General features: G+C 38.1%; 1 protein-coding gene across 6 annotated transcripts in view; it reads right to left on the reverse strand.

The window, feature by feature from the left end:
* MACROD2 (mono-ADP ribosylhydrolase 2) overlaps positions 1 to 24,876 on the reverse strand; it is an 852,188-nt gene that overhangs the window by 272,795 nt on the left and 554,517 nt on the right. For all 6 annotated transcript variants that reach the window (XM_053937065.1, XM_053937064.1, XM_053937063.1 and 3 more), the window contains one exon: positions 11,743 to 11,773. In XM_053937065.1, the coding sequence (XP_053793040.1) occupies positions 11,743 to 11,773 (31 nt within the window). The remainder of the gene's footprint in view (positions 1 to 11,742; positions 11,774 to 24,876) is intronic.

Here is a 24,876-nt window from a genome sequence, read left to right on the forward strand (position 1 = left end):
CAGGTTTCCTTCCTTTCTCACTTTGTAAACTAGACAAAAAGGGAAAACAAATCATCTCTTAATTAAGCAGTGCCAGCTTAGCAACAGAATTGTTCTTTACTCTCATTCCTAAAGACAGGAAAAAAACACCCTGAAAACCAAACCAAACTTAGAAGGTTACAATCAACCTGCAAATACAACTCAAAATGTCATTGGACATGTTCCTAATGGCACTAGGCTAAAAAATAATGTTCTGGCCTCCTAACAGTCAGCTACACTGTGTTTACTGCTACAACAAAAAGAATAGTTAAAAACCTATCAGTGGCAGAATGTTTAGCACCTATTACAGACACAAGTGTAACTACCTAATGGTAATTAAGGGCATAAGAGAATGACTAATGTTCTGAATCCATAAAACTGCATCCGTTCGGAAGCTATTATGATTGCACTGTCTGCAGCTCACAGCCTACACTGGGCAATTTACGGTGATAAGCATTCTGCATAAAACTGATACTCCATTTTTCCAACACTGGATAATGAGCTGGTACATAAAGCTGAAACTACACACCACAAACTGGTCACCACTTGAACAGTCGATTTACTCTCGTCCTAAGGATGCACCTGTTTTTCTTAATCTTAAGTTCTAGATATTCCTATGCTGTATTTTTCTCATCAATATGCCAAACACTTCGTGCGGCGTCTTTTGTGGTTTAGAAATATGTTTTTGTTCATCAAAACTGAGAAACAAGAAAATGGATAAAGAAAATACAATACTGGCTGTCTGGTGGCTAGAACAATGTGCTGACATTTATATCAGCTCTTATTTAGCTCAGGCATCTCTGAACCAGGCCTTCCCCGTGCAAAATTGGCATAAAATTATTCACATTGAATAGCACATTCCTCAATGAGTGACCTGGAAGTGCTATTCCATTGGACTAAGCAACCCAAAATTTGGTTTGTAAGGGAAACAAGTCACAGTGTATGATGAACTGTTATATTTTCTATATGGGATACTCCCTGAAAATTGGCATAAAATTATTCACATTGAATAGCACATTCCTCAACGAGTGACCTGGAAGTGCTATTCCATTGGACTAAGCAAGCCAAAATTTGGTTTGTAAGAGAAACAAGTCACAGTGTATGATGAACTGTTATATTTTCTATATGGGATACTCCCTGAAAATGAAGGTTTAATGTTTGTATTCCAGAGAGAATTGAAACAGAAGAGGGCAAAAATTCTTCCACTGCCACAGCATCACATGCAAGAAATTATGACCCTTTAAATTATACCATATTTCTATTAAATGGTTCTTTCAAACATCACAGAGAGAAGGGGGGTAAACTGATATGCTGCATTGTCCAAAACAAAATTGGAAAATGATAGATACAGATTATCATCTAGTAATTTATAGGAAAGCAAGTACTTTCATTCTCTTATATATAAGTAATATACTGAAAGGAATAAAAGAGATACAAATCGTTTACAAATCAGACTTCAATGTTCTTTTCAGGGGGCTAGATACTCTTTAAAGAAAAAATAAGTTAAAGTCTTCCCTGACAAAATAAAATATTTTAAAAAAGGTACAATACTTTGGACTAGATTTCTCCTCTGATGAGCTCAATGCAGTTATTCCAAGTGAATAGAGTCAACTACAAAAAAACCCACATTTATTCCTCTTGATGCAATGGAATATTTCAAAGCTAGTGCAAATCACCATAGCTTCACTGAAACCAATGTATTCCAACATTAACTTGCTCTGTTTCCATTTTAATTACCAGATGAAAATCTAAAATCATAGCCATAGATAGAAAAAAGTACATTAGTAAGTAAAGAACATTACTGTGAGTACTACTATGAGTAGGCCAGTTAAAGGAGTCCCGTACTCCTAATGTAACTCTAGAAGCCACACAGCTGCTGCACAATTCCAAAAAATAGATAAGAACAAAGAAAGTTAAGCAAACATCTACCAAAAGTTCCAAAGTACACTACACAGCTGTTAGAGTAAATAATTTTCTTTAGGCTGCCATTGTTTTCCTTTCCATCTGGAACCAGCTTACCTCCTGTTCCCTGGGACAAAATGAGAGTCTGTGTGAAGCTATAACCACCCAGAACTGCCAGCAATATTAACAGAATCATGGAATGGCTTGGATTGGAAGGGACCCTTATATAATCTAAACTTCAACCCCAAATTTTTGCTGTTTTTTTGCAGTAGCCATAACACATCCTGCCAAACCAAGGAGTCATTTTGGTTCCCGTGGAATCAGACACAAAATCACTCCACAAACACAACTGAGGTTGCTCTCTCCTCAAGGCAGGAACTTGTAAGCCACTGTGACTTTTCCTCCTGAGGTCCTATCCAGGAGCTTGGTGTCCCACATCAGTGATGGATGAGGTGCTGGGATGCTCTCAGTAACCTTTATCACACCCGCCAAGCCCTCTGACTGAGAGTGAGCAGTTTGTTTATGGGCGGTGCTGGTGACAGGCACAACAACAAGTCCCCTCATTCAGTCAAATGGGTGAATTGAAGGATTAGTCTGTCATGCCAGCACAGGGCCTCATTTTTCTTCTGTGCTACGTGGGTCACCCCCTTCCCATAGCCTGCATTTGATCATGATTAATTTGTCAAGGCTGACTATAGCACGGAAATGAAGAAATGGATTGCCAATTACAGTTATCTTCTTGCAGAATACCCCTTGAACCAGTCCTTTTCTGCAGTAGTGACAGCTCAGAAATAAACCAAAAGCAGCTCTATTGAGCAGAAGCCTGACCCAAAGTGTATTTGAAAGCATAAGGTGACTTCCCCTGCCCAAACCAGCTCTATAGGTAAATGGGTGACTTCTATCCTGCCTGCCTGGTAGGTACGTGAAAAGCCCACTCACACTTGTTTTTGTAGTCACCTTGTTAATATGTACTGAATTTCTGACTTAACACTCTTCAACAAGAATGTGCACATTTGTTTCTGTGAACTTCACCCTGAATAAACCTGAAGGGAAATTTAATATGTATACAATTACTGCCAAGTAAACAAATCTAGCAATGATTCTGCTGTGCACAGAAGCTCTGGAAAGGATTCGAACTTTCTCCCCATCATTACTCACAGAAAGGTAAATTCTGACTGTTGCTGCATTTCCTCTGCAATAAGCCTTATGTGTTCTTACTAGCGGTGTAATATTTCATCGATACAAGAAACTAACTTAAACTGAATAATCAGATTCTGATAGATTAATTAAACAGGAAGCAATTCCACAACAACCTGATATTTTATTAATAATTATTAATATGGAATTTGACAAATAACACTGCAGCCCTGGCAATGCATGCATGCTATTTGTTTCATTCACTGATGCAATCACCAGCAAGTTACTTGAGTTGCATAAATTCAAAGTATGTGTATAAATCCAACTTTTTATTACCTCCAAAATTGCCAGTTAAAAAGAAAATCCCTTTTTCTACAAAAAAAAAAAAAATCAGAGCATTGTAATAGATGCTTCCTTCCACTGTAATTCATGGTACTTTACACTATTTTCTGGCACGTCACACCTTGAGACAGAAGACAGGTGAACGTTTTGCCAACATGTGCAGCACACAATAGCTTTAAATACATTCCCAAGACAAAAAGGCACAGCTAACTCTCTTCCAGGCCCAAGGTGGCCTTCCATTAACCCAGCTGCCAACACGATCTGCGGTGTGCAGAGCTGCAGAATACATCTTATAAACAGGATTTTGGCTTAGAAACAGGATTAGTCATTCACTACACAGAATCATTCAGCTCTGCTATTCTGCCTCAGTGGCAGTTGCCCTTTCCAGTGATATATGGCAGCATCACAATTTAACAAAGATGCAGGGAAAAGGACAACACAGTGAACGACTCTCAGAGCCAGAGATGCCTTTAGCTTGACTTTCAGGTACTTTGATGAGACTCAAAATAGCAGGTCTATTCTGTTGATCCTTTCTTTCATTGCAGGAGAAAGATGTTTGCCCTTGTAGCAATCCATGTATTTACTTTCACAAGCCACCTAAAAGTCTTCATATTCTCACACACACTTCTTCCAAACTTCTTGGAGTGACCAAAGTTAAGAACGAGAGATGACTTTGGTAATGTAAATTTATATATATGGCAATTTTCTGTGTTTGTATTGGAGTAGTATTAAGGGTCTCCCACATTGACTAGGACCATTACAAGAGATACTGCATGAATAAACAGTAAGAGATAATGTCTGCTATGGAGAATAAAAAGTAGGACAAATAAGGCCCAGCATCACAATATTCTGTGGCCAGACCATAGATAGACCCTTTGCACTAAAAACTAAGGAATTAATGGGAAACAGAAGCTGTTTTCCCGAGGCATTTACTATCTAATGCAGTCACAGAAGTTCAAAAAGATACCAAAGGTCAACACCTTTGTGGTAAAACTATTTGTTATACATGACACCACAAATATTACTCCTACTCAACTTTAGTGTGTCAGGGCTTTTAAAAGCTCTGCAGGGACACACAAAGACTTGTACTACTTTTCTGTCCTCACAGAATGAGTTTCAAGCTGTGAGTGGGACTCAGGTGAATACACTCAGAGTCACAGGATATCTCAGGCTGAAAGGGAATCATGAGGATTATTGAGCCAGACTCACTGCTCCTCACAGGACTACCTAAAATTAAATCATGGGAATAAGGCATCATGCTCATCAGGTTTCATGGCAGCTTCCTTCTGTTTATATTTGTAAACTCCAGGTAAAACAATTGCATAGTATTAAAAGGAATTGAAATCTTGCCATTGGTGAGCTTTTTCTAGCTGCCAAAGTATACAGAACATGTGGTATAACTAAGATTACGTGCAAGACTAGTTATGCCAGAGTGCACAGGTACATGAAATCACTGCTAAGTGCTAAAATGTGGGAAGGCATGAAAAAGATATTATTATAATGACTATGTTTTCACACTACATCTAATGATGAAAATGGTTAAAAGACACCCAAAACAACACAGTAGAATTCACTAATGGATTGGGCTCCAAGTTTTGGAGACATGCTCTTTCCTGGGGCAAGGGGCAAGATTACATCAAAGAAAAAATTTGGATAGCAATAATTGGGCCTTTTACCAAGAAATATTTTATACTTCATGTATCATCTTAAGGCAATGTCTCTAGAATGAGGTCTACATAGCTTTATTTTCTTACTTCAATTCTTTTCTTAACAAATTAGCTTCAAAGAGCTTTGGCTTTTCTGGAGTGTAAAGGCACAGAACAAACACATCAGATTATCATGTTGACATCAGCCAAGAAAATTTAGAAAAGAGAATTAAGTGATTCTGCTGGTATACAACAATATAGAGTTTTAACTTTCATCATGGTAATTGAGACATTCCTAGATTTTTGAATAGAAAACCACAAATATGAAAGCAAATAATATATCTGACCAGCTGAAGCCCTGTTTATAATTTCTGCAATATGCTTTCTGGATACCAGAGAACTTTTCCAGCTTATTTATGCTTTACAGGATAGTTACCTGGCAAAAAAAGTAATAATACAAAAAGTGAAAGGAAAAAAGGGAAAAGTGCCCGAAGCTCAACAAGGTTTTGATGCCTTTGAAGATGTTCCTGGCTTTTCCTCAGCAGTCTGGAGATACCTATAGAGCTCACTGCAAAAGCAACTTGACCCATGCTAGTAGCTTCAACATGGAAAACACTGTGAAATAAGAGCACACAATTGTTTCTTGCAGAGTAGAACGAAGGCAGTGAGGTTAAAGAGGATGGGCAGCTGCAAGATTGAAAAGCACAATAATATAATAATATATAACTAATATAATAATATATAACTAATATAAATATGGCTGAAATACAAATATAATTTTAAGAGGAAGAAGTAACTACATAGATTTTTATTTCTTCCTAAAAAGAACATGGAAAAGACTAAAAGAGATGCCATGAAGCAACTGACTATTTAATCAACAGTCTGAGCCCTCAAAGGGAAATTTTTAAGGACAGTCACTAAATGTCATTTTCATGAAGGACAGGATTTGTCCTCTAGTGTTCAGGGGGAATGCTGCAAATTGGACCAGTCAGCAAGACCTTCAGAATAGATAAAATTCTAGATAGTCAAACTACATTATCCATAAAAAGCTAATTTCCACTGAAAAAGAGGGCTTATTAAGTCTCTCATCTGGAATCAAGTTAGAGCTTCTCCTTGCTAAATACATCACATGAATGTTAATTTTAGACTGCTGAGAGCTCATCAATTTACACTTCCCTGTAATAATTTTTTGGTATTTAAATTATGGGAAGACACCAATTAGTATCATGGACACCACACTATCTGAAATAAGAACACTGTTAAATAATGCATGCAACAAATTTTTATACAAGTAGTAATTAGATTTCTAGGATTATTTGAATATTATAATAGTAATTTCATAGCTGTTACCATTACTTTTAATAATAATCTATTTAACTGGTGATCAGACCCAAAAGAAGTGTCAAAGAATGAGTTCTCATATATCTTCATTTTTGCAAACATATTACATTATGCCAATTAATGAGCAAATAGCAAAATGCAATTAACTCTCAATGAGTTACAAAAAAGGTCTTTTAAAACAACACAGTGTCAAAAAAGTTGATGTGGCCTAAGCTGAGGGATGAAGAGCTGCTGATCAAGTTTAAAAATTGGCTTAGTTATGAAAATCTTCTTAATAGGAACTTTTGTTATGTGACCTACCAGATTGGGATTTTTTATCACAAAGAATCTATATGATAATATCCATTTTCCTGGATAACCTCAACTGACATATCCAAATTCTGATGATCACACAATCAGGCTTTGAGTGACAGGAACTCAAAGCACCAGACTGGAGATAAATACAAAACCACTTCATAGTTACTTATTACACATTGGTGTATAGTGGCTCTGAAAAATTTACAGCTAACTCCTTCCTTGGAAAGATGACAGTGCAACCCTTATTAGAATTGCTCATTAAAGAAACATCTATTCCAGAAATGAAATGCCAACAGAAAAATGAGGAAAAAAACAGATGAGAAAGATGGAAATAGATGGCCTCAACCTTTAACCCTCTGTCAGGAATTTATTCTGCCTTTGAAAACATTTGGTTTAGTCTTCTGACTCAGTTTTATGAGGGCTTTTACAATCCTTCAGTAGAACACCTGTTGGTTAACCCCTTGTTATAATCTACCTTGGATCACCTCATGGGGGGAAGAGCTGATGGATATGCTCCCAGCCCTCTGAAGGAGAATGAAACACTCTTTGGACTCTTAGCAAGATAGACAGGGGCTCAAGACAGTGGTGACACAAGCTGGCACAAGACCAAAGGACCTTTTCCCCAAATCTAAACCAGAGGATTTGTGCTCCCTGCATCCTCCCTTAATAACAGATTATATGCTTTTATTTCTTATACACACAGCAAATTTATTCTATTTTTTTCCTTTTCAGACTTCCCTTTAGCAACACATAGCAAAAAGAAAATGTGCAATGTTTTGCCACAACCAGGCCAAAAGCTACAAGTAAGCTTCAGTGGCCTGATTCTACAGCAGCAAGATTTACTCCAATGTAATAATGATGTTTAAAATGTGGTGAAACTGTGCATTTCCACCACCTGAATCACCACAGACATTCTGCACTTTCGTGGCATTTGGTCTTTTTCTCTCTCTGTTTTTAAAATTAATGCAAGTATAAGTTCATAAGAAAATTAAGAGCTGCTTTTATATTTCTTCTCAGAAAGGATAGAGGACATAATTTTAATGAAATCAAGCTAAGGTACATCACACAGCTATAGTGATGTAGAGACAGAAATGCACACCAACTGGAATTCAGAGTTTCATCTTTCCCCCTTCCCTTTAGTTCTTCTTTTTCCCCTCTCCCTTAAGTTTAAAATAATATTTAAAAGCTAGTTTTTGTTGTCAAAGAGCAGCTTATGTTGCCAACGTAAGCATCTCAGAACAAAGCCCAACCCTGTATTGCTGTAAAGTAACAGTAAGGAGGTAACACATAGGTGTGCATAGACCATAACATCTTCAATTCCTTCCATATGTAGTCTATCCCACAATTATCTCTCAAAATATTTGTGACAAACACGAAAAATCCTGTCTCCTTACATCCATCTGCAGAGCCTTGTTTTAATTTTGTGGCTTGGAAGGTTTGTAGCACCATATCCAACATCCTTGTTCACTTTGCAGGCTACAAACACCACAATTTGTAGAGAGCTTCTTAATGAGGTGCTCTTCCAAAAAATCTACTAAAGAAAGCGGCACTTCCCCCCAATCCCCTCTTCCGGACGTACCTCAGACATAATAAGACAGTAATTAAGGGGCAACTGGACATGTAAATAGTGATCCACTGGTATAACATGAAAACCTGACACACTGCAGCCTAAAATAGCACTGTGTACCCTCTGAACTATATATTTATCTATAGATTTTTTCATCCCTTTTGTAACTTTTTTCCCAAACAGATAGCAAAATTGCTTTAAAAAGGAAAAAGAGAAAAAAAAGTAAGAAAATCCCTAAAAATCGAACTGCTCTGGCTTATATTTGTGTGTTACTAAACAGCTGCTAAGGATGTGTGGAGCTTGATACTCCAATACCTCCCTAAGGCCATGGGAGGGATGTAAATCCTCAGTCCTCCTCCCAAAATAGTTTTATTTGGGAAACTTCATGCTCTTGGTATAAAGGAAAGCATTTATTGCAACAGAAAAGAGTAACCCAGGGATTCATGGAAATATAAAGCTTCACAACCTTTGCTTTCTTAGTCTGATTAGCAGTTCTTAAGCTTATTAAAGGTGACAGGGATCTCTTAGGAAAATATATTAGAGATTTGGGATCTTGTAGGGAATTTTTTTCCCAGTGTGCCTGTGGGCAGATTCTCACTTGTTTTTTAGTCCTTACAAATGTTTACCGTTGGTTTCTTCCTATGTCATTTTTCAAAGATGGAATCCCTCATTTGAATCAAACTGCTAAATCAAAGATCCTTTGTGAGTGGATTTGTTGCCATCACTCTTTAAACAGGAGCACATGACAATCAAAGTTTTGACTGCTGGCACGGTGCAGCAGTCAAATTGCCTTCTCAAGGCTGTAACTTGTTCAAGCTGAAACATCCACAGCGTGATGGGTGGAGCATCAGGAAAGTGTCTGGGGAGGAGGGCAGACTTTTCCTCTATCCAACACTCTTTCCATGGAAAGCAATCTGCCCTTTGCCAAGACCTCAGAAAAAGCCTTGTTTGCTTGTTTCTTCCCAGCTTCCTTTTTATGGGAGTAAAAGAGTGCTCTGCAGTGATGAAAACAAGAATGGACTGCTCCCCACAGAAATGTGAACACTCTGTCCTAATGACAAGAGTGCAGGTGAGCAATCTATGCATCTACAGGAGTCTGGAGCAGAACTCAATCCAGATTCTCAAACTGGATATACTCAGCCAGCCTTTAGCAAATTTCTGTACTTTAATTTGTAGGAGAAATTGCATCCTCAGCCAGGGATTTCTGAAGGGAAAGAATTTGTTTGTATGGACCTAAGATGAGGAAATAGCAAGTGTGTTCCTTGTATACTGCTTTATTGGGAGAGCCCAGTGTTACACGTACAGCACAGATACTTTAACCAGCTTGGCCACCAGGAATGAGGCTGATCCACTTTTTCATCTAGACACTGTCTTTATCTAAAGGAATATGCATGGATAAAGGGGAATACCCCAACAAAACCAAAAAGATTAAAGCATAGTTTTGTGGGGCTTGTGTGTACTTTACATTGCAAACATGTCACCACCCACAGTGTAATTTTAGCAATGCAACTGCTATCAAACATTCCTGAAAATACTGACACCTGAAGCCAGATGCAGGGCTGCCTGTTTAATTATTACTCTCAGGCAGTGCATCTGAAAGTCTGGAAAGAAGGGAAGTACTTCTTTAATTGAGGAATAAAAAACATTTATTAAAATGTAAACAGTACAATCAAGTAGAGATTGTATTCTCCCCCCCTCCCCCGAAAAACCCCAAAAAGCAGCCTCAGAAAACCAGAACATTTTAGCACAAACACATTTTAATCTATTTCCAACAGGGAAAACAGCAAACAATTACAGAAAAAGCATCTGCTGCAGTGTATAATGTTTCAGCAATGCTACAGCATTTTCCTTCAACGTACAGCATTTACCTTCAAGAAAAGCATTGAAAACTTCACAGGAACTCACAATTCCTACCAGAGATCCTTTCCAGCTTTCTCTGCTGGCTTCAGGGAACCATATTTCTCACCTGCTGAGACTTTTCTATTAACTAGGCCAATTCTAAAAAATAGTCAACTATTATTACAGCATATCTTGCTTGATTTTCTAAAACAAATGTATCAAATAAAAACAAATGTAAAAGTATATCAAACAGAAATGTATCTATGTAAAAGATCAAGATTTAAGCCAATGAATCAAGGACTAAAATGCAAAGCTTGCCATCAAGTTCAAAAGGGGGACCAAAACTGAGAACTGAGGCAAAGCTTTATTTGAAACCAGATTTCTATTCAACCAGTTCTAGTGCTCATGGAAATGGCATCTGCATGTTCTGCAACAATGGAAATGCAGTTCAAGTAGAAGGGAATACAGCACCCAAATTGAACTAGATTTTAGCTTCTGAAGCCTATTTCAGATTTACAATAAACAAAAAACTTTTAATGAGAGGTCCTTAAAATAGTAGGAACAAGCCTAAATATTTCTCCCCTCCTGAATCTGAATTATCTAATTAGTCAAAGCTCAAATTACCTTATCTAACAATTACTGTATGTTATGACTTATGTCACACTACATCATTATATGATGATGGCTTTTTTTTTAATTTTTTGCTGTTTAGCAAAAAATTGTTGAATAGTTTGGGTTGGAAGAAACCTTAAAGATCATCTGGTTCAAATCCCCCTTGGGACATGTTCCACTAGATGAAGTTGCTTAAATTTCCATCCTACTTGGCCTTCAACAGTTCAAGGCATGGAGCATTCTCATGTTTCTTTAAAACATCCTTATTTTAAAAACTTTAAATCGTACAAGTAATCAAACCTACAATCATATATTGGATCTAAAGGAAAAAAAATCAGCATAGGTTATTGTTTAAGGAAAAAATCCCTTTGTAGTTTGTATGTTTTCTCAAATTTCTCATTTTTTAAAAAATATTGAACTTGTTTTTTTCTTTCTTCAAATACCACGCTTGCTTCTTTCACAATGCCAGCCAAAAGCCAGTTAACTGTTAGTGATGGATTACCTTATGATTACGACAAAGCAAGAGACTTACAATAGCCATTTCCTTCCAGTTCCTTCAGGCCATGTAAATTTGCATGTAAATTAATAAACTAAACTGGTGGAAGCAAAACTCAAGGGAACGAAGATAATTTCCTGTTACTCCAGCAAGCTGGCCTGGCTTTTTTTATTTTTTTTGGCCAGTCTTGGACATCATGGCATCTTTCTTTCCCTCTGGATGGAAAATTTTGCCAGACCCCTGTTTTTCCCTTGTTGAAATAACAGCAGCGTGTTTAAGAGTTACTGCAGAAGTGCAGTCACAGTTTCAGGTCTTGGCTCACAGGCTCTAAGGGTTATGCTCAGGGCTGCACAACAGTATCCCACTTCCCAGCACACCAGCATCCAGTCCCAGCCAAAGGCTTTGGGTCTCTGTTATTTAACACAGTATAAATATATTGGTGAACAAAATGACTGATGAAACATCTGATATGAAATATCACTGTTTGGAATACCAATAATAGGGAAAAATGAGTAAGAATAAGTGACATCAAAGGTGTGTCTTACCATAAATTCCAGTAGAAATACAGGGAAAGGCCTGTAAAACATATGAAAGGAAAAAAAAAGATCAGTGGGATTTCTGTTTACCATACTTTTTATCAAAACCAAGAGTGTTTTTAAATGCCTGTTTTTCAACACCCAGAGATAATATGTTACAGCATTCATGGATACAGCAGTCAAATCACAGGCATTCTCATGTCATTATATGAAACATATTCCATATGTTTTCCTTGCTGCCACATTAATAAAACTGTATTCTTTTTCACATCTTGAGCTACAAGCAACATTTGAACACAGACTCATTCTTAAAACTGCCTTTTGAACTAAAATTTGACGCTGTGAGCTAAAAATGAACACCATAAGCTACTACAGTAGCAAAGCACAAAGTCATATCATCTGGGTAGAGTTAGACAATGTTTCTTCATCAGTAAAATAAGCTTGGCCAGCTTAGACTATGTTATGCCTCTTTGCCATGCCCTCATTCACTAAAATCTCCTTTTTTGATTCGGTTCTTAACCACCTCAGTTCTTTCGGATGTGGTTTATGGTGTGACCCAACACAGCTGTACTGCTACAAGCCAAAGGTTTGCAAACTGGTGCAGGGGGAGGAACTGGAAGATGCTGGTGAAAAGAAAGAGTACATTTTTGGGGCAGCTTGGACACCAAAGAATATACATCATGCAACAAGAAATATTACAGACACTGTGCCAGGAAGAACAATAATTAACATTCCTGCTAGCTGTATGTGTTGTCTTGAGATTTGCATTTCTATGAGCCAGAGTCAGTTTTCCACCAGGAAAAAACAGAGCTGACGTTTCACGAGAGAGGCAATTTTCTTCGTGTTCAGCTGATACGTGATATCTCCTTTGCCTCCCACCTCTGGACTGACAGCAGACACAGCTCAAAGGTATGAGAGCACCTGGGACCAAAATCTCAAATATCCACCCTGAGGCTCCCTCCAGATCCCCCAGCAATGAGTCATCATACAAAAGAAAGAAATTCTTCTTTACTTAATCACACAGGAAAACATTATTCAAAGCTAATGCTTGCTTTATATTTAACCAGGGAATTAATTAGGGAATGGTGATTAAGAAAGGAGAGGTCTAATGGAAAGAATACATCCTCCCCTCCCCTCCCCTCCCCTCTGAAAATACTTAACTAAAATAAAGTGGAGGAGAATTATAGTCTCATTCCTTCTCATAGCCACTACCACTTACATCCTGAAAAGTACTTAGCTTTGTAGTTTGTACCCAATAAATCACAAGAATCAGCTCTTTAAAGAAATGAAGAATAGAGTAGAAAAAAGAAAAAACAACCACCACATGGTTACAGAGCTCAGGCTGAAGTGGCAACAGATACTTCAACAATCAGAGAGAAGCATTTTGTTCAGTTTAGAAAAAGATCTTAAAATTCACCACTGTTGCAGTTTCCACATGTTAAGAGATAATCGCTCCAAACAAGTGTTTTGTTTTCTATTCTTTGCAGATTTTGAATAACAGCATGAGACTTAGACACTCATTTGCCTCAGAAAAGGAGTAACAGAGTACTCATGATTCCTTCTCCTACTGGCCCCACAACCAGGTAAGTGGAAACAGTCCTGCAGCACCTCCAGAACTCCATCAATCCCGTGGCTCCTTGGGCAACACCCCACATGGTGCCTATGGGACGCAGCTCCACTACTAACTTCAGATCCCCACATGTGTGGCAAAGCCACCCACCTGGGGGACCTTGGGCTGGAATGGCTCTGCAGCCCTCTGGCAGCAAACAGCAGCAGCTCCGAGCAAGATCACAGATCCTTAAGGTTCTAAAAGACCTCGAAGATCACTGAGCCCAACCCTTAAATGAATCTACTTGAAGCCATGACAGGGACCTTGAAGGGGTCTACAAGACCGGCTGCTGCACTGTGAGACAGGCTCAGCACATTGCCAACATCTGGCACCACAGCTGTGTATTGGGGTGCTAGACCCAAGCACCTGAGGGCTCCAGGGGAACAAGCTTCCTTCTCATCTTTGCTCGGAGAGAGAAGATGAGAACTGCATTTTCAGCTCTGCATGGCAGCCATTTGTCAAACTTGTTCATCTCCATTCACAGAATAACGTGCTCTGAGGCTGCTCAGCAAGCTCTGGCTGGCAATTTGTGTGTTCTGTGTGTTTCTGAGCACTTTAAAAATTATTGTGTAGGTACAATCACTACCTTGCTTTCATTTTCTGTCATGAAGCTGGAACAGATCTGGAATGGAGTTACAAGACTGTATAAAATCCCATCAAGTTCCTTTGGAAAATGGGTCTGTGCCATAACAGATGAGCTCTGCCCTCTCCCTCATTCAGAGATGATCACAGCACATAACCAACAGATGTAATTTCGTAAAATGTGACAGTGCTTTTATTCATTCAAGAAAGACCCATGCCTGAGATCACATATCAACCGTGTTTCCTCTTGGCTCCTAGGGAGACAATTTAGTCTAGATGCCAGGTTGAAATTACTGGCAGAGCAGTAATGGGGAATTCACAGCATGGATATCAACATACTACAACATTTGGCTTATGGACAAAAGATGTTAAGGTTTCTAACCTTTTCTGTGCCTAATTAATAACAACTTAATTATGTATCTGATTTCAATTTAAAAAATCCTTTTCACAGTAGGTAACATTCATTCTTATTTCCACAATAATAACATTTCTCATCTTAATTTGTTGCTGGTAACCACTATTTATTTACGAAGTTTTAATTACTTTGCTACCAAAATAACATATTTGCTTTATCTGGGGACTAAGAAATGCTACCCTGATAGCACTCAAAACAGACACAACTCTGAAGTTAAACATAAGTAATAAAGGCAGGAGCTTCCTACTACTACTGTGCTTTTGCAATCATCTAGAGAAAGAGGCCAAATTAAATCAGGTCTGTGAATACTGTAAGACTGAAATTGATTTAATTCCTGTAGGAGAGAATGTGGGCGCTCAGCCTCTGGTTCTTTTTAATCCAATGAGTCTCTACCAGGGCTACAGCAGCAGTGCTAATTAGGATGAAATGTAATGCAGCTTTATGAGGAACATTTACAACAGTCACCATGTTGAGGCCAAGTTGGACTCTAAGACAATTCAGTAAGAAGCACCTGGGTATTTAAATACTTAAGGGCTTATCTACATCAAGGGGTTCTGGTTCACACTGAGCTGCAGTGTATTAACAGTTATACATTAGATGAATACAATTACTAAGTCTACATGACCAGATGCCTCCTACTGCAGCCACAGCTCCTAATTGCTTACACAGAGCAAGGACTTTCTTCAAATTAAGTGCTCAGCATTCTGAACTGGTCTCCCAGTGTCATTTCTGCCATAACCAAGCCATATGCTAGGTAAGTAAGCACTTTTCTTCCAGCACATAACACAGCAGACAAAAATAATATCAAACACAAACCCTTCTCTGATTTTACTGCATCACCTTATGAAGAGGATTAATTCTCCTGTTTGAGAGCCATTCCTTCATGCACCTTGCATTACTGATATTCCTGTTCATCAGCCTAAGCTTCTAAAAAGTTTGTGCACCTTGGATGCTTTCCAAAATAACATGCTGTACGAAAACACTGAACTTCAAAAACACAATAAAACTATAAAATTCAGGGACTATTGTACATCTTTTGCTGCACAAACTATTCACAAGGTACCTATACACATATTTAAGATCAGTAACATCAAACACTCAAGTTTTGCTGCTGTTACTAGAACAAACTTATAAATGGAATCATTTTATAAACTACTAACTATAATGCTATCCTTTTGCCTTTTAAAAATCCTTCTACTACTATCCGGAAGAAAAATAAATTAAAATCTTTTGCTATTTTCCAGCCTCTCTCCTGAAATTATTTTTCTTTTGGTCATAATTCTGAACCATAATTTAGCAAACAACAGATTTTGGAAGCAACTATCATTCAAAGAAAATTCTCAATTCATAAATAGAGAATTCCAACATAATTCCCTATCCTGAAAGTAAAGTGGAAAAAAAAGAAAAAGGAATAATTGAATATGACAATATTTAAGCTCTGTTTTCATTACAGACAATACTAGCACATTTATTATGTCTTTAAAGAACAAAAAAAGCAATTATCACCTGAAAAATAACCAATGTCTTGAACACAGCATGTCACGTGCAAGCCTTTAGGCACTTGTACAAGCTCCCTCATTCACACACTGGAAGGTTCTCTTCATAACAGTCAAACACTGGGCACCCAAGTGCCAAAAACGTTAGAGGGATTTTTTTTTGATGGAAACATAAGCATTCAGCTATTTCACAAGCCTAAAAGTTTACATATCAGCTATGGGGAGGTTCTCAAAGGCTGCTGACAGCTCACAAAGTGCTGGTCAAGCAACTACAGCTGAAACTTGGATTCAGACCCAACGTGAAATATCCTTTCTCTACTGTGGTTTAAGACTCTTCCAAAGAACAACAAGTTTAGAAAATGATATGCAGCAATAATCAAATTTAAGATAAAAATCCAGCAGCTGTGTGGCAAAACAGTGTGTGGTGAACCTGTCACAAAGCTACTGACAACTGATTGAAAGACTACTATACAGTTAAAACAACTTGAACAAGTGCATAGAGAAATTCAACACAATCCAGAAAACAAACATCTGCCAGGTTTCCAGAGGATCTCCACAAGTTTCCCCTCCATGCTGGTCCCACTACTTCAGGAATTTACCACAAAGGTTGAGTCTTCTTTGTTTGTTTACACAAGAGAGCAGTTACTGAGAGAAGCCACTTGAGAGGTTAAAATGGCAAAAAGAGTATCTTTAAAATTTCCTTTTAACCAAACTAAATAGATCAGGTGGCTGCAGGGGAGGATCATCCTTTGGTGACCTCTTCACTGTGGGACAATATTCTTATTGTTAAATTATGTGTCTCAGTTCACACAATGAATGACAATTTTTGTTTTTTACTGAAGTAATCAAAAACTTCAACCAAATGACATTCATTCAACAATGAGTGGGGTGAAAAAATACTGAGGAATGTCTACTAAGAATTACAAATTCCTTTTAGCATCTGTGTATTCTAATTTACGTGAATTTAAGATAGTCTTTTGAAGACACTGAAACCAGATGCTACAATGACCTACACAAGACAGTAGAGCATTGTAATATGGAATTAAATTAAGATGGTTCACTACTTGAGGAATCTCACTATTTTTTTTTTAATTTTTAAAATTCAGAGTCTTTCAATAATTAAAATAATAGTTCAATTAGCTGCTGGGAAAAAGACCTGGACTGAAACTGAATAAATGAATTTGATTTCTCCACATACAAACTCGGTTGTGGGGTGAAGTTTGCCTATTTTTCCTCTAAACTATTTGAATGTTTGTAGTTAAAGTGAAAAACTTATGGAGTAACTACAAATTAACAGTTTGGCATATATTTTAAAAATCATCATGCATTTATATTTAGAAACACTGAGACATGAAACCTGACTGCTCAAAGCAGGGCCACCTAAAGCTGGTCACCCAGGACCAGTACAGGCTGGAATATCTCCAAAGACGGAGATCTTACAATGTCTGTGGGCAACCTCTTCTGCTGTTTCACCAACCAGACAGTAAGTCAGTCAATTCTTGTGTTTAAACACGGGCCCTCCCAGCTCTCTGCTGTCTGAAGACTCCCCAGGGTGCTTTGTTCCCCGTCACCCGAGTCACTAATGAAGATCTTTAATAGCATTGGCCCCGCAGTCAGCCCCTGGGGTACATGACTAGTGACCAGCTGGACCTTGTGCCACTGACCATCACCCTGTAAATCCCAGCAGCTCAGCTAGTTTATAGTCCACCTTTTGCACAGTAAAAAAAAAAAAAAAAAAAAAAAAAAAAAAAGAAATAATTGGGTTTAGAAGACAGCATTTGCCTAGGATGCTTAGAAGCCATTGCAGTTGAAATACCAGTCAAAGCAGCAAAAATGCAGATGATAAGGAAAGAATAAAATATCAAATGCAAATTTAGAACAGATTTATTTATTTTTTTCTTTCTATACCATCCTGTGCCAAAGCAGGCTTGAAATGAATGACAAACTGATTTTGAACCACATCTGTGATGTGCTTTCAGCCTCAGTAGAGAACAGTTATGAGTTTCCTTCATGCTGAAGAGCAAGAAATTAAAAATCCTTCTTCCTTGTTCAAGAACAGAAAGTAACATTCAACTACGTGCCACATATTACATCAGCCTCATGGTGATACAGAGCACAGAGCAGTTTCTAGGTTTGCCTCTAGACTCCCTGAACTCTCAGTGTCTAATTACTTTGAGAAGAAGAGCTTGAAGATGCAAATTTCTTTACAAGAACAATGCAGATACAGCCCTGATCACTTTTTTTTTTTTTTTAATGAAGGTTATGGACTATTTTCCGAAGACTAATAATACTGTCTAATCATATTAACTTAAAAACACCTATTTTTTAAGGGATTCCATTCCTTCAGCCCCACAGGGCACCTGCACAACAGGTTTTGGGCACGTCTTCCCTACTGGCATATTTCTACTCACAAGATCCTGTACTATCCACAGACCTCATCTTACATGTATATTGCTAAGAGGAAAGCTGGGATCCAGTTTCATCTCTGCTTGCCCATTTCCAGGCTGGACTTCTGGCCTGAGGTTTTCTCTACAGTTAATAAAGAGGGTAATTTGACCTGTTTTAGCAGGTCAAATGAATGGCTCTCATGGGGAACTGTTGACTAGAGAGCGAAGCTAGATACCCAAGCTAAATTTAGGTGAAACAGATCCTTCCCTCAGAACAGGAAATTGTATGTACTCGCCAGAAAGATTCAGGAACTCTGTCTCTCTCTTCTGAGTCCTCACCACAGGAATATTATTCCATTGATTCAATTTAAAATTACTTTTAATGAAAAATGTTGAGCCATATTTCTCCAGCTTCATGAGACAAGCAGGGACTTCCAAGGCCTGCAAATCCCCTCTGTTTCTCCAAAGAGTCAATTAAGAATTACACCTAACCCTCAGTTTTGTGCATTGGTTTCACGTCCAGGAGCACAGCTCCTGTGAGAATCAGATGTGCTAGACTCAGTGCAGGCTCCAGGTAGCCTGGGGAGATTTCCATCCCAGGAAATGCCAATGCTGAGCTGTACATGGTGCTCAGAAGACACAGGCATTACAAGCCTGTCCCAAGCCCACCCAGGCTGGTAGGAGAGGACACACCTAATGCCGCATCAGCATTTCCAGCATCCACACCATTACTTGCTAGCGACTTCTTAGTGAGCTCAATTTTAGCGTCTAGGTCCCTCATGCAAGTCAATTTGTGCCACATCTACAGATCAATAGTAGCTTTACATTTATAATATTTACAAATGAAAAGAAAAAGGAATAAGAATCCACAAGACTATATATTGATATAAAAGCTTTAGAAAGGAGACACTCAGCAACAAAAGTATTTACTGACAACGGTGACAATTACTTCATCCTTAAGACTAGGTTAGCCTGTTCTTACTGCTTCATCTAAACCAACATACTCAAGGAAATACCGCTGCACCTTTACTGTGGTTCGATTCAGATTTGAGCCAACCTTGCAAGAAAAAGTTATTAAATGATATTAACATTGTAGTGAGATCATACTCTGACAAACAAGAATAATGAGGTAAATTAAGGGGAGATGGATATTGAGGCTTTCCTCTAAATGTCCTTAATTTTGAAGGTTTTAGACATACTGGCTTCTGAACCTCACTGTAATTTTAGTTTTTTATTATTTTTGATATTTATAGCTTCCATTTATATAAAGTAATATGTAATTTTAATGCAGGTCTAATAGTTTCAACTGCCATTGACACAGATTGTAAAATGAAAAAGGGAGAATACCTTGTTGAGTGAGATGCTATTTTATATCATTCCTGCCACCCCAACCACTGCAATACAGTGGGTTAATGCCATATTTGGATTCCAATCTTGTCAACACATCAAAGATCCTCCCAGGTGAAGAGGAGCAGGGCTGTGCAATTGATCTCCCCTAACCTGTAACGTCTGTGTCACTATGGTCCAGGGTGAGTGACTGCAATGCATGTTTCTTTTTGAGAGAGGTAAGAGACATGCCTTGAAGAAGTACATGATGATGAAAGGTATGAGACAGGCACAGACCTTGGAAAATGTCAAGGGAGATCACAGTCAAAACTGCCTTCTTTATCTGGAATAAATAACAGCAGTTGTGGATTATGCGACTGTAATTCTGTGGAGGAGGTCTGGTGACATAAATCACAGTAAAGACAACTTGAGACTCTTTTTAAAGACCAAGGAGGTTATTCATATTTTTTAGCTTACATTCCCCTGTCCCCAGGCACAATCCCTACAGGTATTTCTATGGCAATTGTGAGTCCCCTCAGAGTACTGTTTTTACCCTCCCTATTTATTATCTGCTGTCACCCCCACATTATCGTTTTTTCCTTTCCATCCTTCTGCACACTCCTACCCGATCACGGATTGCCGCCATCTGCCCTGTTCCAAATTCACTGCTTCCATTATCACTTCCCTTGCAGCTGGGGCACATCTGCTCTCAGATCCACTTTACAACTTTTCCTGGGGCTTTGCCTTGCTCTCAGCATTGCTGGAATGCCTGTGCAAGGAAAGCAGCAGCTACAGGAATCTCGTCACCATCTGAGGCTTGATTCAGAGCCATTGCAGGCAGCAAGAAACCCTCAGCTTCAATTGCAATCCAAATCCTATTACCACTGGTTTTTCCAACTGCTGTTGAATGACACTGATAAACAAGTTAAACTGTACCAGTATTACCAAAAAAAGGTCAGCAACTCTGGATACCTCATTTCTGGCACACTGGGTTTGGTTCAGAAAACAGAAGACAGCACACTCACTGCTTGAAAGAAGGTTCTGGAAAAATTAGTGGCAATGTCTTCAACAGGGCACTCAGAAAATGAGGAGTCCTGAATAGAGGCCAATCCAGGTTTGCAGGTTCTGGCACATTTCCTCATTCTGAGTAACCCTAACAGTGTTTCGTACCAAGTTGAATGAATCTGCATAACACTTTCCTTGGCATCAGTAAATGTGTCAAGATTTGTCGCAATAAAACTTCAATGTCAATGCAAAAAAGGCCGTCACACATATGGGAAAAGCAGAAAGAAAAAAACCCCAAAATCTGAAAAAATATGTCAATTTTCTCTAAATTCCTTCAGCTTTCATTCTCTTATAGACATATACTCCTCCTCTCGAGAGGTGTTGCTGCAAAAAATACAAGGTTAACAATTTAAAATGGAACTGTGACTTTAATTTTCTATGTCCTCCTGTTTAATATAATGATCTAGACAGGTTTTTTTTAATTGAATTCAAGTAACATAATGACTTGTTAAATTCTTCCTGCTTTCAAATATTCTGTATGGAAATAACTGGTAACTATATTTTTAAAATGGCAAAAACAGCAGAAGTGAACACCAGGCATAAAGATTTTTCTCTCTTTTTAAATACATATTTCCCGAATGAAGAAAACTGCACAGAGCAATCAAAATGAAACACAAAAATATAGCTATCACTTTGATTTCCCTTTATTTTCTGGTTGAGTTACCCCCAGATGCCTTTTTCACTAAAAAGAAAAAAAAAAAAAAAAAAGGCATATTGGAATCTTTGTGCTGTAGCTTTCTTTTTTTTTTTTTTTTTTTAAGGAAAGACAGACATGAAAAGGTCTAAACCAAGGACACATTATTATTCAAGAAACATTATAAGGAATAACCACTTGCATTACTCATATTTATCATTCATGCAAACTATTTAGCATGAGAGACAAAAGCAGATTATATATATATATATCTACAGTTACGTGTTTGTCAAAAGGTACTAGCTCTGGAGAACAAATATAGCACACAGAAAAGGGGAAAAACCAACAAAAAACCAGCCAATACCAAAAATCCCAAAGGAGGGAGGAAAATGAAGGAAATTAAGAACTTTTACCTCAGGATAGTAAAGGTTTAGCATGGTAAGATGGCTTTAGTTTCTTGTTTTCAAATACCTTGAAGAGAATTAAGAATTAACTGAAAGGTTCTGTGTCATGGTAAAGACTGTATAAAAGCAAAGGGGGAAATGTTGGTAGAGTACTAAAGCCCCAGTTCTTTTTGCTGTCTTTTCTACAAGCACCCATTGATTTCAGTGAGTGTTCTTCACATGTAGTGACTCCACAATGAGCCTCTAATTGCTTCTTTTCAGACTGATTTGAAGGCATTAACATGCATAAATTTCCATTTGTGCTCACGGGATTTGTATGGCCAACACTACTTGCTATTCTTCCAGAGTCTGCTCCCCTGGTTCTTCTACTTTTAAGGTCTACTCCAACAGAATGCTTCTGTCTTGCATTAAAATACAGTTATGAAATTCATAACTAAACAGTACTTTAAACCATATTGTTTAATCTATGACTTTTCCTCTGACAAGTGTGAAAACGTGTGCAATATGACAGAAGGTTTGCTATAGTAATTGCATGTTGTGATTGAATGAGAGAGTAACAACCACGGAAATAACTGTCTTGCTGAAATTACTGCAGAAGGTAAGTTGCTCCTGTACAGTTTTAACTCATGCACCATCTGTTTCCACAGTCCTTTAAATGTTCCTTCATCTAGTTAAGGGATTTGATTGTTGTTCCTATAGGCATTGCCACATTTTCTCTGACCTTTTGCACATTGTACCTTGGAAAGTGTACAAATCTCTCCATCCTTTTCTGCCTTCCTCCCCTCAAACCCTACTCACTGGGATTCATTTATCCACTGCCCACATCTGCCAGACCTCCCACTCATGTTTTCTAAGCTCTTCCCACATTGGCTAGCAAAGAAGAGATTACATATGGGCAAAATGCGTAGGTCCCTTTGTGTATCCAGTAGATGGAGACACAGTGTTTATTTCCCTAAAAGTTGACATTATTAAACATCAGTTCAAGAATCAAGTAATATTAAAAAATTATTATTATAGTCAAGAATTACCTAGTTGTGAAAACAGAAATATATCAAAATAATAATCACATTGTAGAGTTGAATTACAATGCTAAATGATATGCAATATAGCACTAAGTAACACTGCATTAAGCTTAACAGATTATCAAGACTAATTCTATATTAAAAAGAACAAACAGCTGAAGTTAAAATGAAAATGAACAACAAACAATATCTTTTCATCTAAAGCATTGTCCCCTTTACACATCAGCAAAGCTCTACAAGGAAAGAGCCAATACAACAAAACTGTTATTGTAACACAGCACACAGTGACAATAGGTTATAGCAGTAATGTAGTTACAGCCACCTTGTAGTTACAACAACTGAGGTTCCTTCAGCTCAAACCTCCAGGTGAATAAAAAAAAAATAGGGGATATCAGATGAAACCAATGTGTTGCAAATTAAAAATGAATAAAAGGAGATTCTTCTTCACATAAAACAGTGGATGCCACAGAAATGAGAGAAGCTTATGGGAGTTGAAAATCAATAATAGGAATTCACCTAAGAAAAAAGCCAATGAGCAATTTAAAGCATGGAGATAAAAGCTGTGGAGCAAAAAGTCCCTAAGTGATGAAAAAACAGGGCTAGGGAAGTGTTCTGACAACTGCCATTAAATGCTTACCCCATCCCTTCACTCCCCACTGAGCATCAGCTTTCAGCCAAAGCAAAGGCAGGGCACTAAGGCACTTTGCATCTGGGCTGACCCAGCATGGCCCTTCATACATTCCTCAGCAAACTTTCTGCATAACTATCGAGAAAATTATGAACAAACTGGCAAAAGGTGCAGTTTTGGGGAGTTGTTGTAATCTAAAATCTCTGTGAAAACAAAGAATTGCATAAGAACAGCAATTGCCAAAATAGCAAATGACCACAAGCCTCCTCTGTCCTGACCAAGAGAGGGTTTTGGAGAGCAAGACTTCCATCCCATTTGCTTCTGCAGATGTCCTTTTGAGCAAAGGACATCTTTGTATGTAAATATGTAAAGCTAATGGGGGAGTTTATTGCATGATGCGCTCTTGCTTCTATGTGGCACAAACAAGAAATGTGCATCACACTAGCCAATGCTAATCATAAAAGGGACTACAGACCCTCTTTATCCTTGCTGGATTTGCTGCAGCCACCAGGCAGCGTTCTCACTTCCCTTGTGAAGCCACTCTCCCTCTGGTCTCCTTCATTTCTTTCCAGTGTGCTGCTGTAGGAGGCTTTAGGAAATACTTCATCATTGCACAATGAACAGCTCTCTGAATCCAAAACATAAAACATTATATTGCCTTATCTTTATGACAAAAGAAGATGTGTTTTATGCTCATCTTTCATAAACATATTGAACACAACAATGTTAATAATATTTAAAATATTTGACAAAACTCTACTTCTGCTATATCTCACATTTTTGGTGACTCACTGCTCCATCTGAGAGCAGCATTCTCATTATAGAGCCCCCTAAGAAACATACCATCCCCAGCAACATCTTAAGAGTTGAGCATTTGATTTGCCTGTGCAGACAGAACTGTTTTCAAGAAGTCATCTGAAATCACTTTTAGATAATTTCTCCCCAAGGAGTTACAACTAATTAAGAGTGCATGCACGGGTTAGTCATTTACATGATTCCATTTTGGATTCTGCAATTTTTATCTAAATTCTTTGAAGTTTATATATAATGTCAGTCATTCTAAATCATCAGTAAATTACAATCCTCTATACTGCACTGCTGGAAAGACTGTTAAATATATGGAGCAAAACTGGTCCTGACACCACTCCCCATAATACTGCTGTTAACCTCTTCCATTGAGAGAACAGCTCATTTGCTCATTTCTCATTTGCTAATTGATTTTTAATCCATAACTTCCAAAGGCTATCGATTTCTCCATCCCATGAATCTTTTTTGAATAAACAGTGCTGCTTATTTTCTCAAGAATACCCAGCAAGGAGCTAGGCTGCCACTGCAGCACAAGCCTTCATGGTTTAGTCGGTGCCAGAAAAAAAGTAGGAGACTCTCTCTAGAGTGTCCAGACAAGACAGTCAAGACTTTCATCCTTAGCTCAGTTCAGGGGACACACACTGCCCAGGACAGATGGGTAGAACTGGTTAAAAATAACAATTCTAAGCGCAAGTAGAAGCAGACAGAAGGCAGGGAGGCCAATACATGTGACTTTTCAGCCAAGTCTTGAGCTGTTCTAATAATAAA

The sequence above is a fragment of the Vidua chalybeata genome, chromosome 3 (genome assembly GCF_026979565.1).
Source record: "Vidua chalybeata isolate OUT-0048 chromosome 3, bVidCha1 merged haplotype, whole genome shotgun sequence".
In the NCBI taxonomy this organism is placed as follows: domain Eukaryota; kingdom Metazoa; phylum Chordata; class Aves; order Passeriformes; family Viduidae; genus Vidua; species Vidua chalybeata.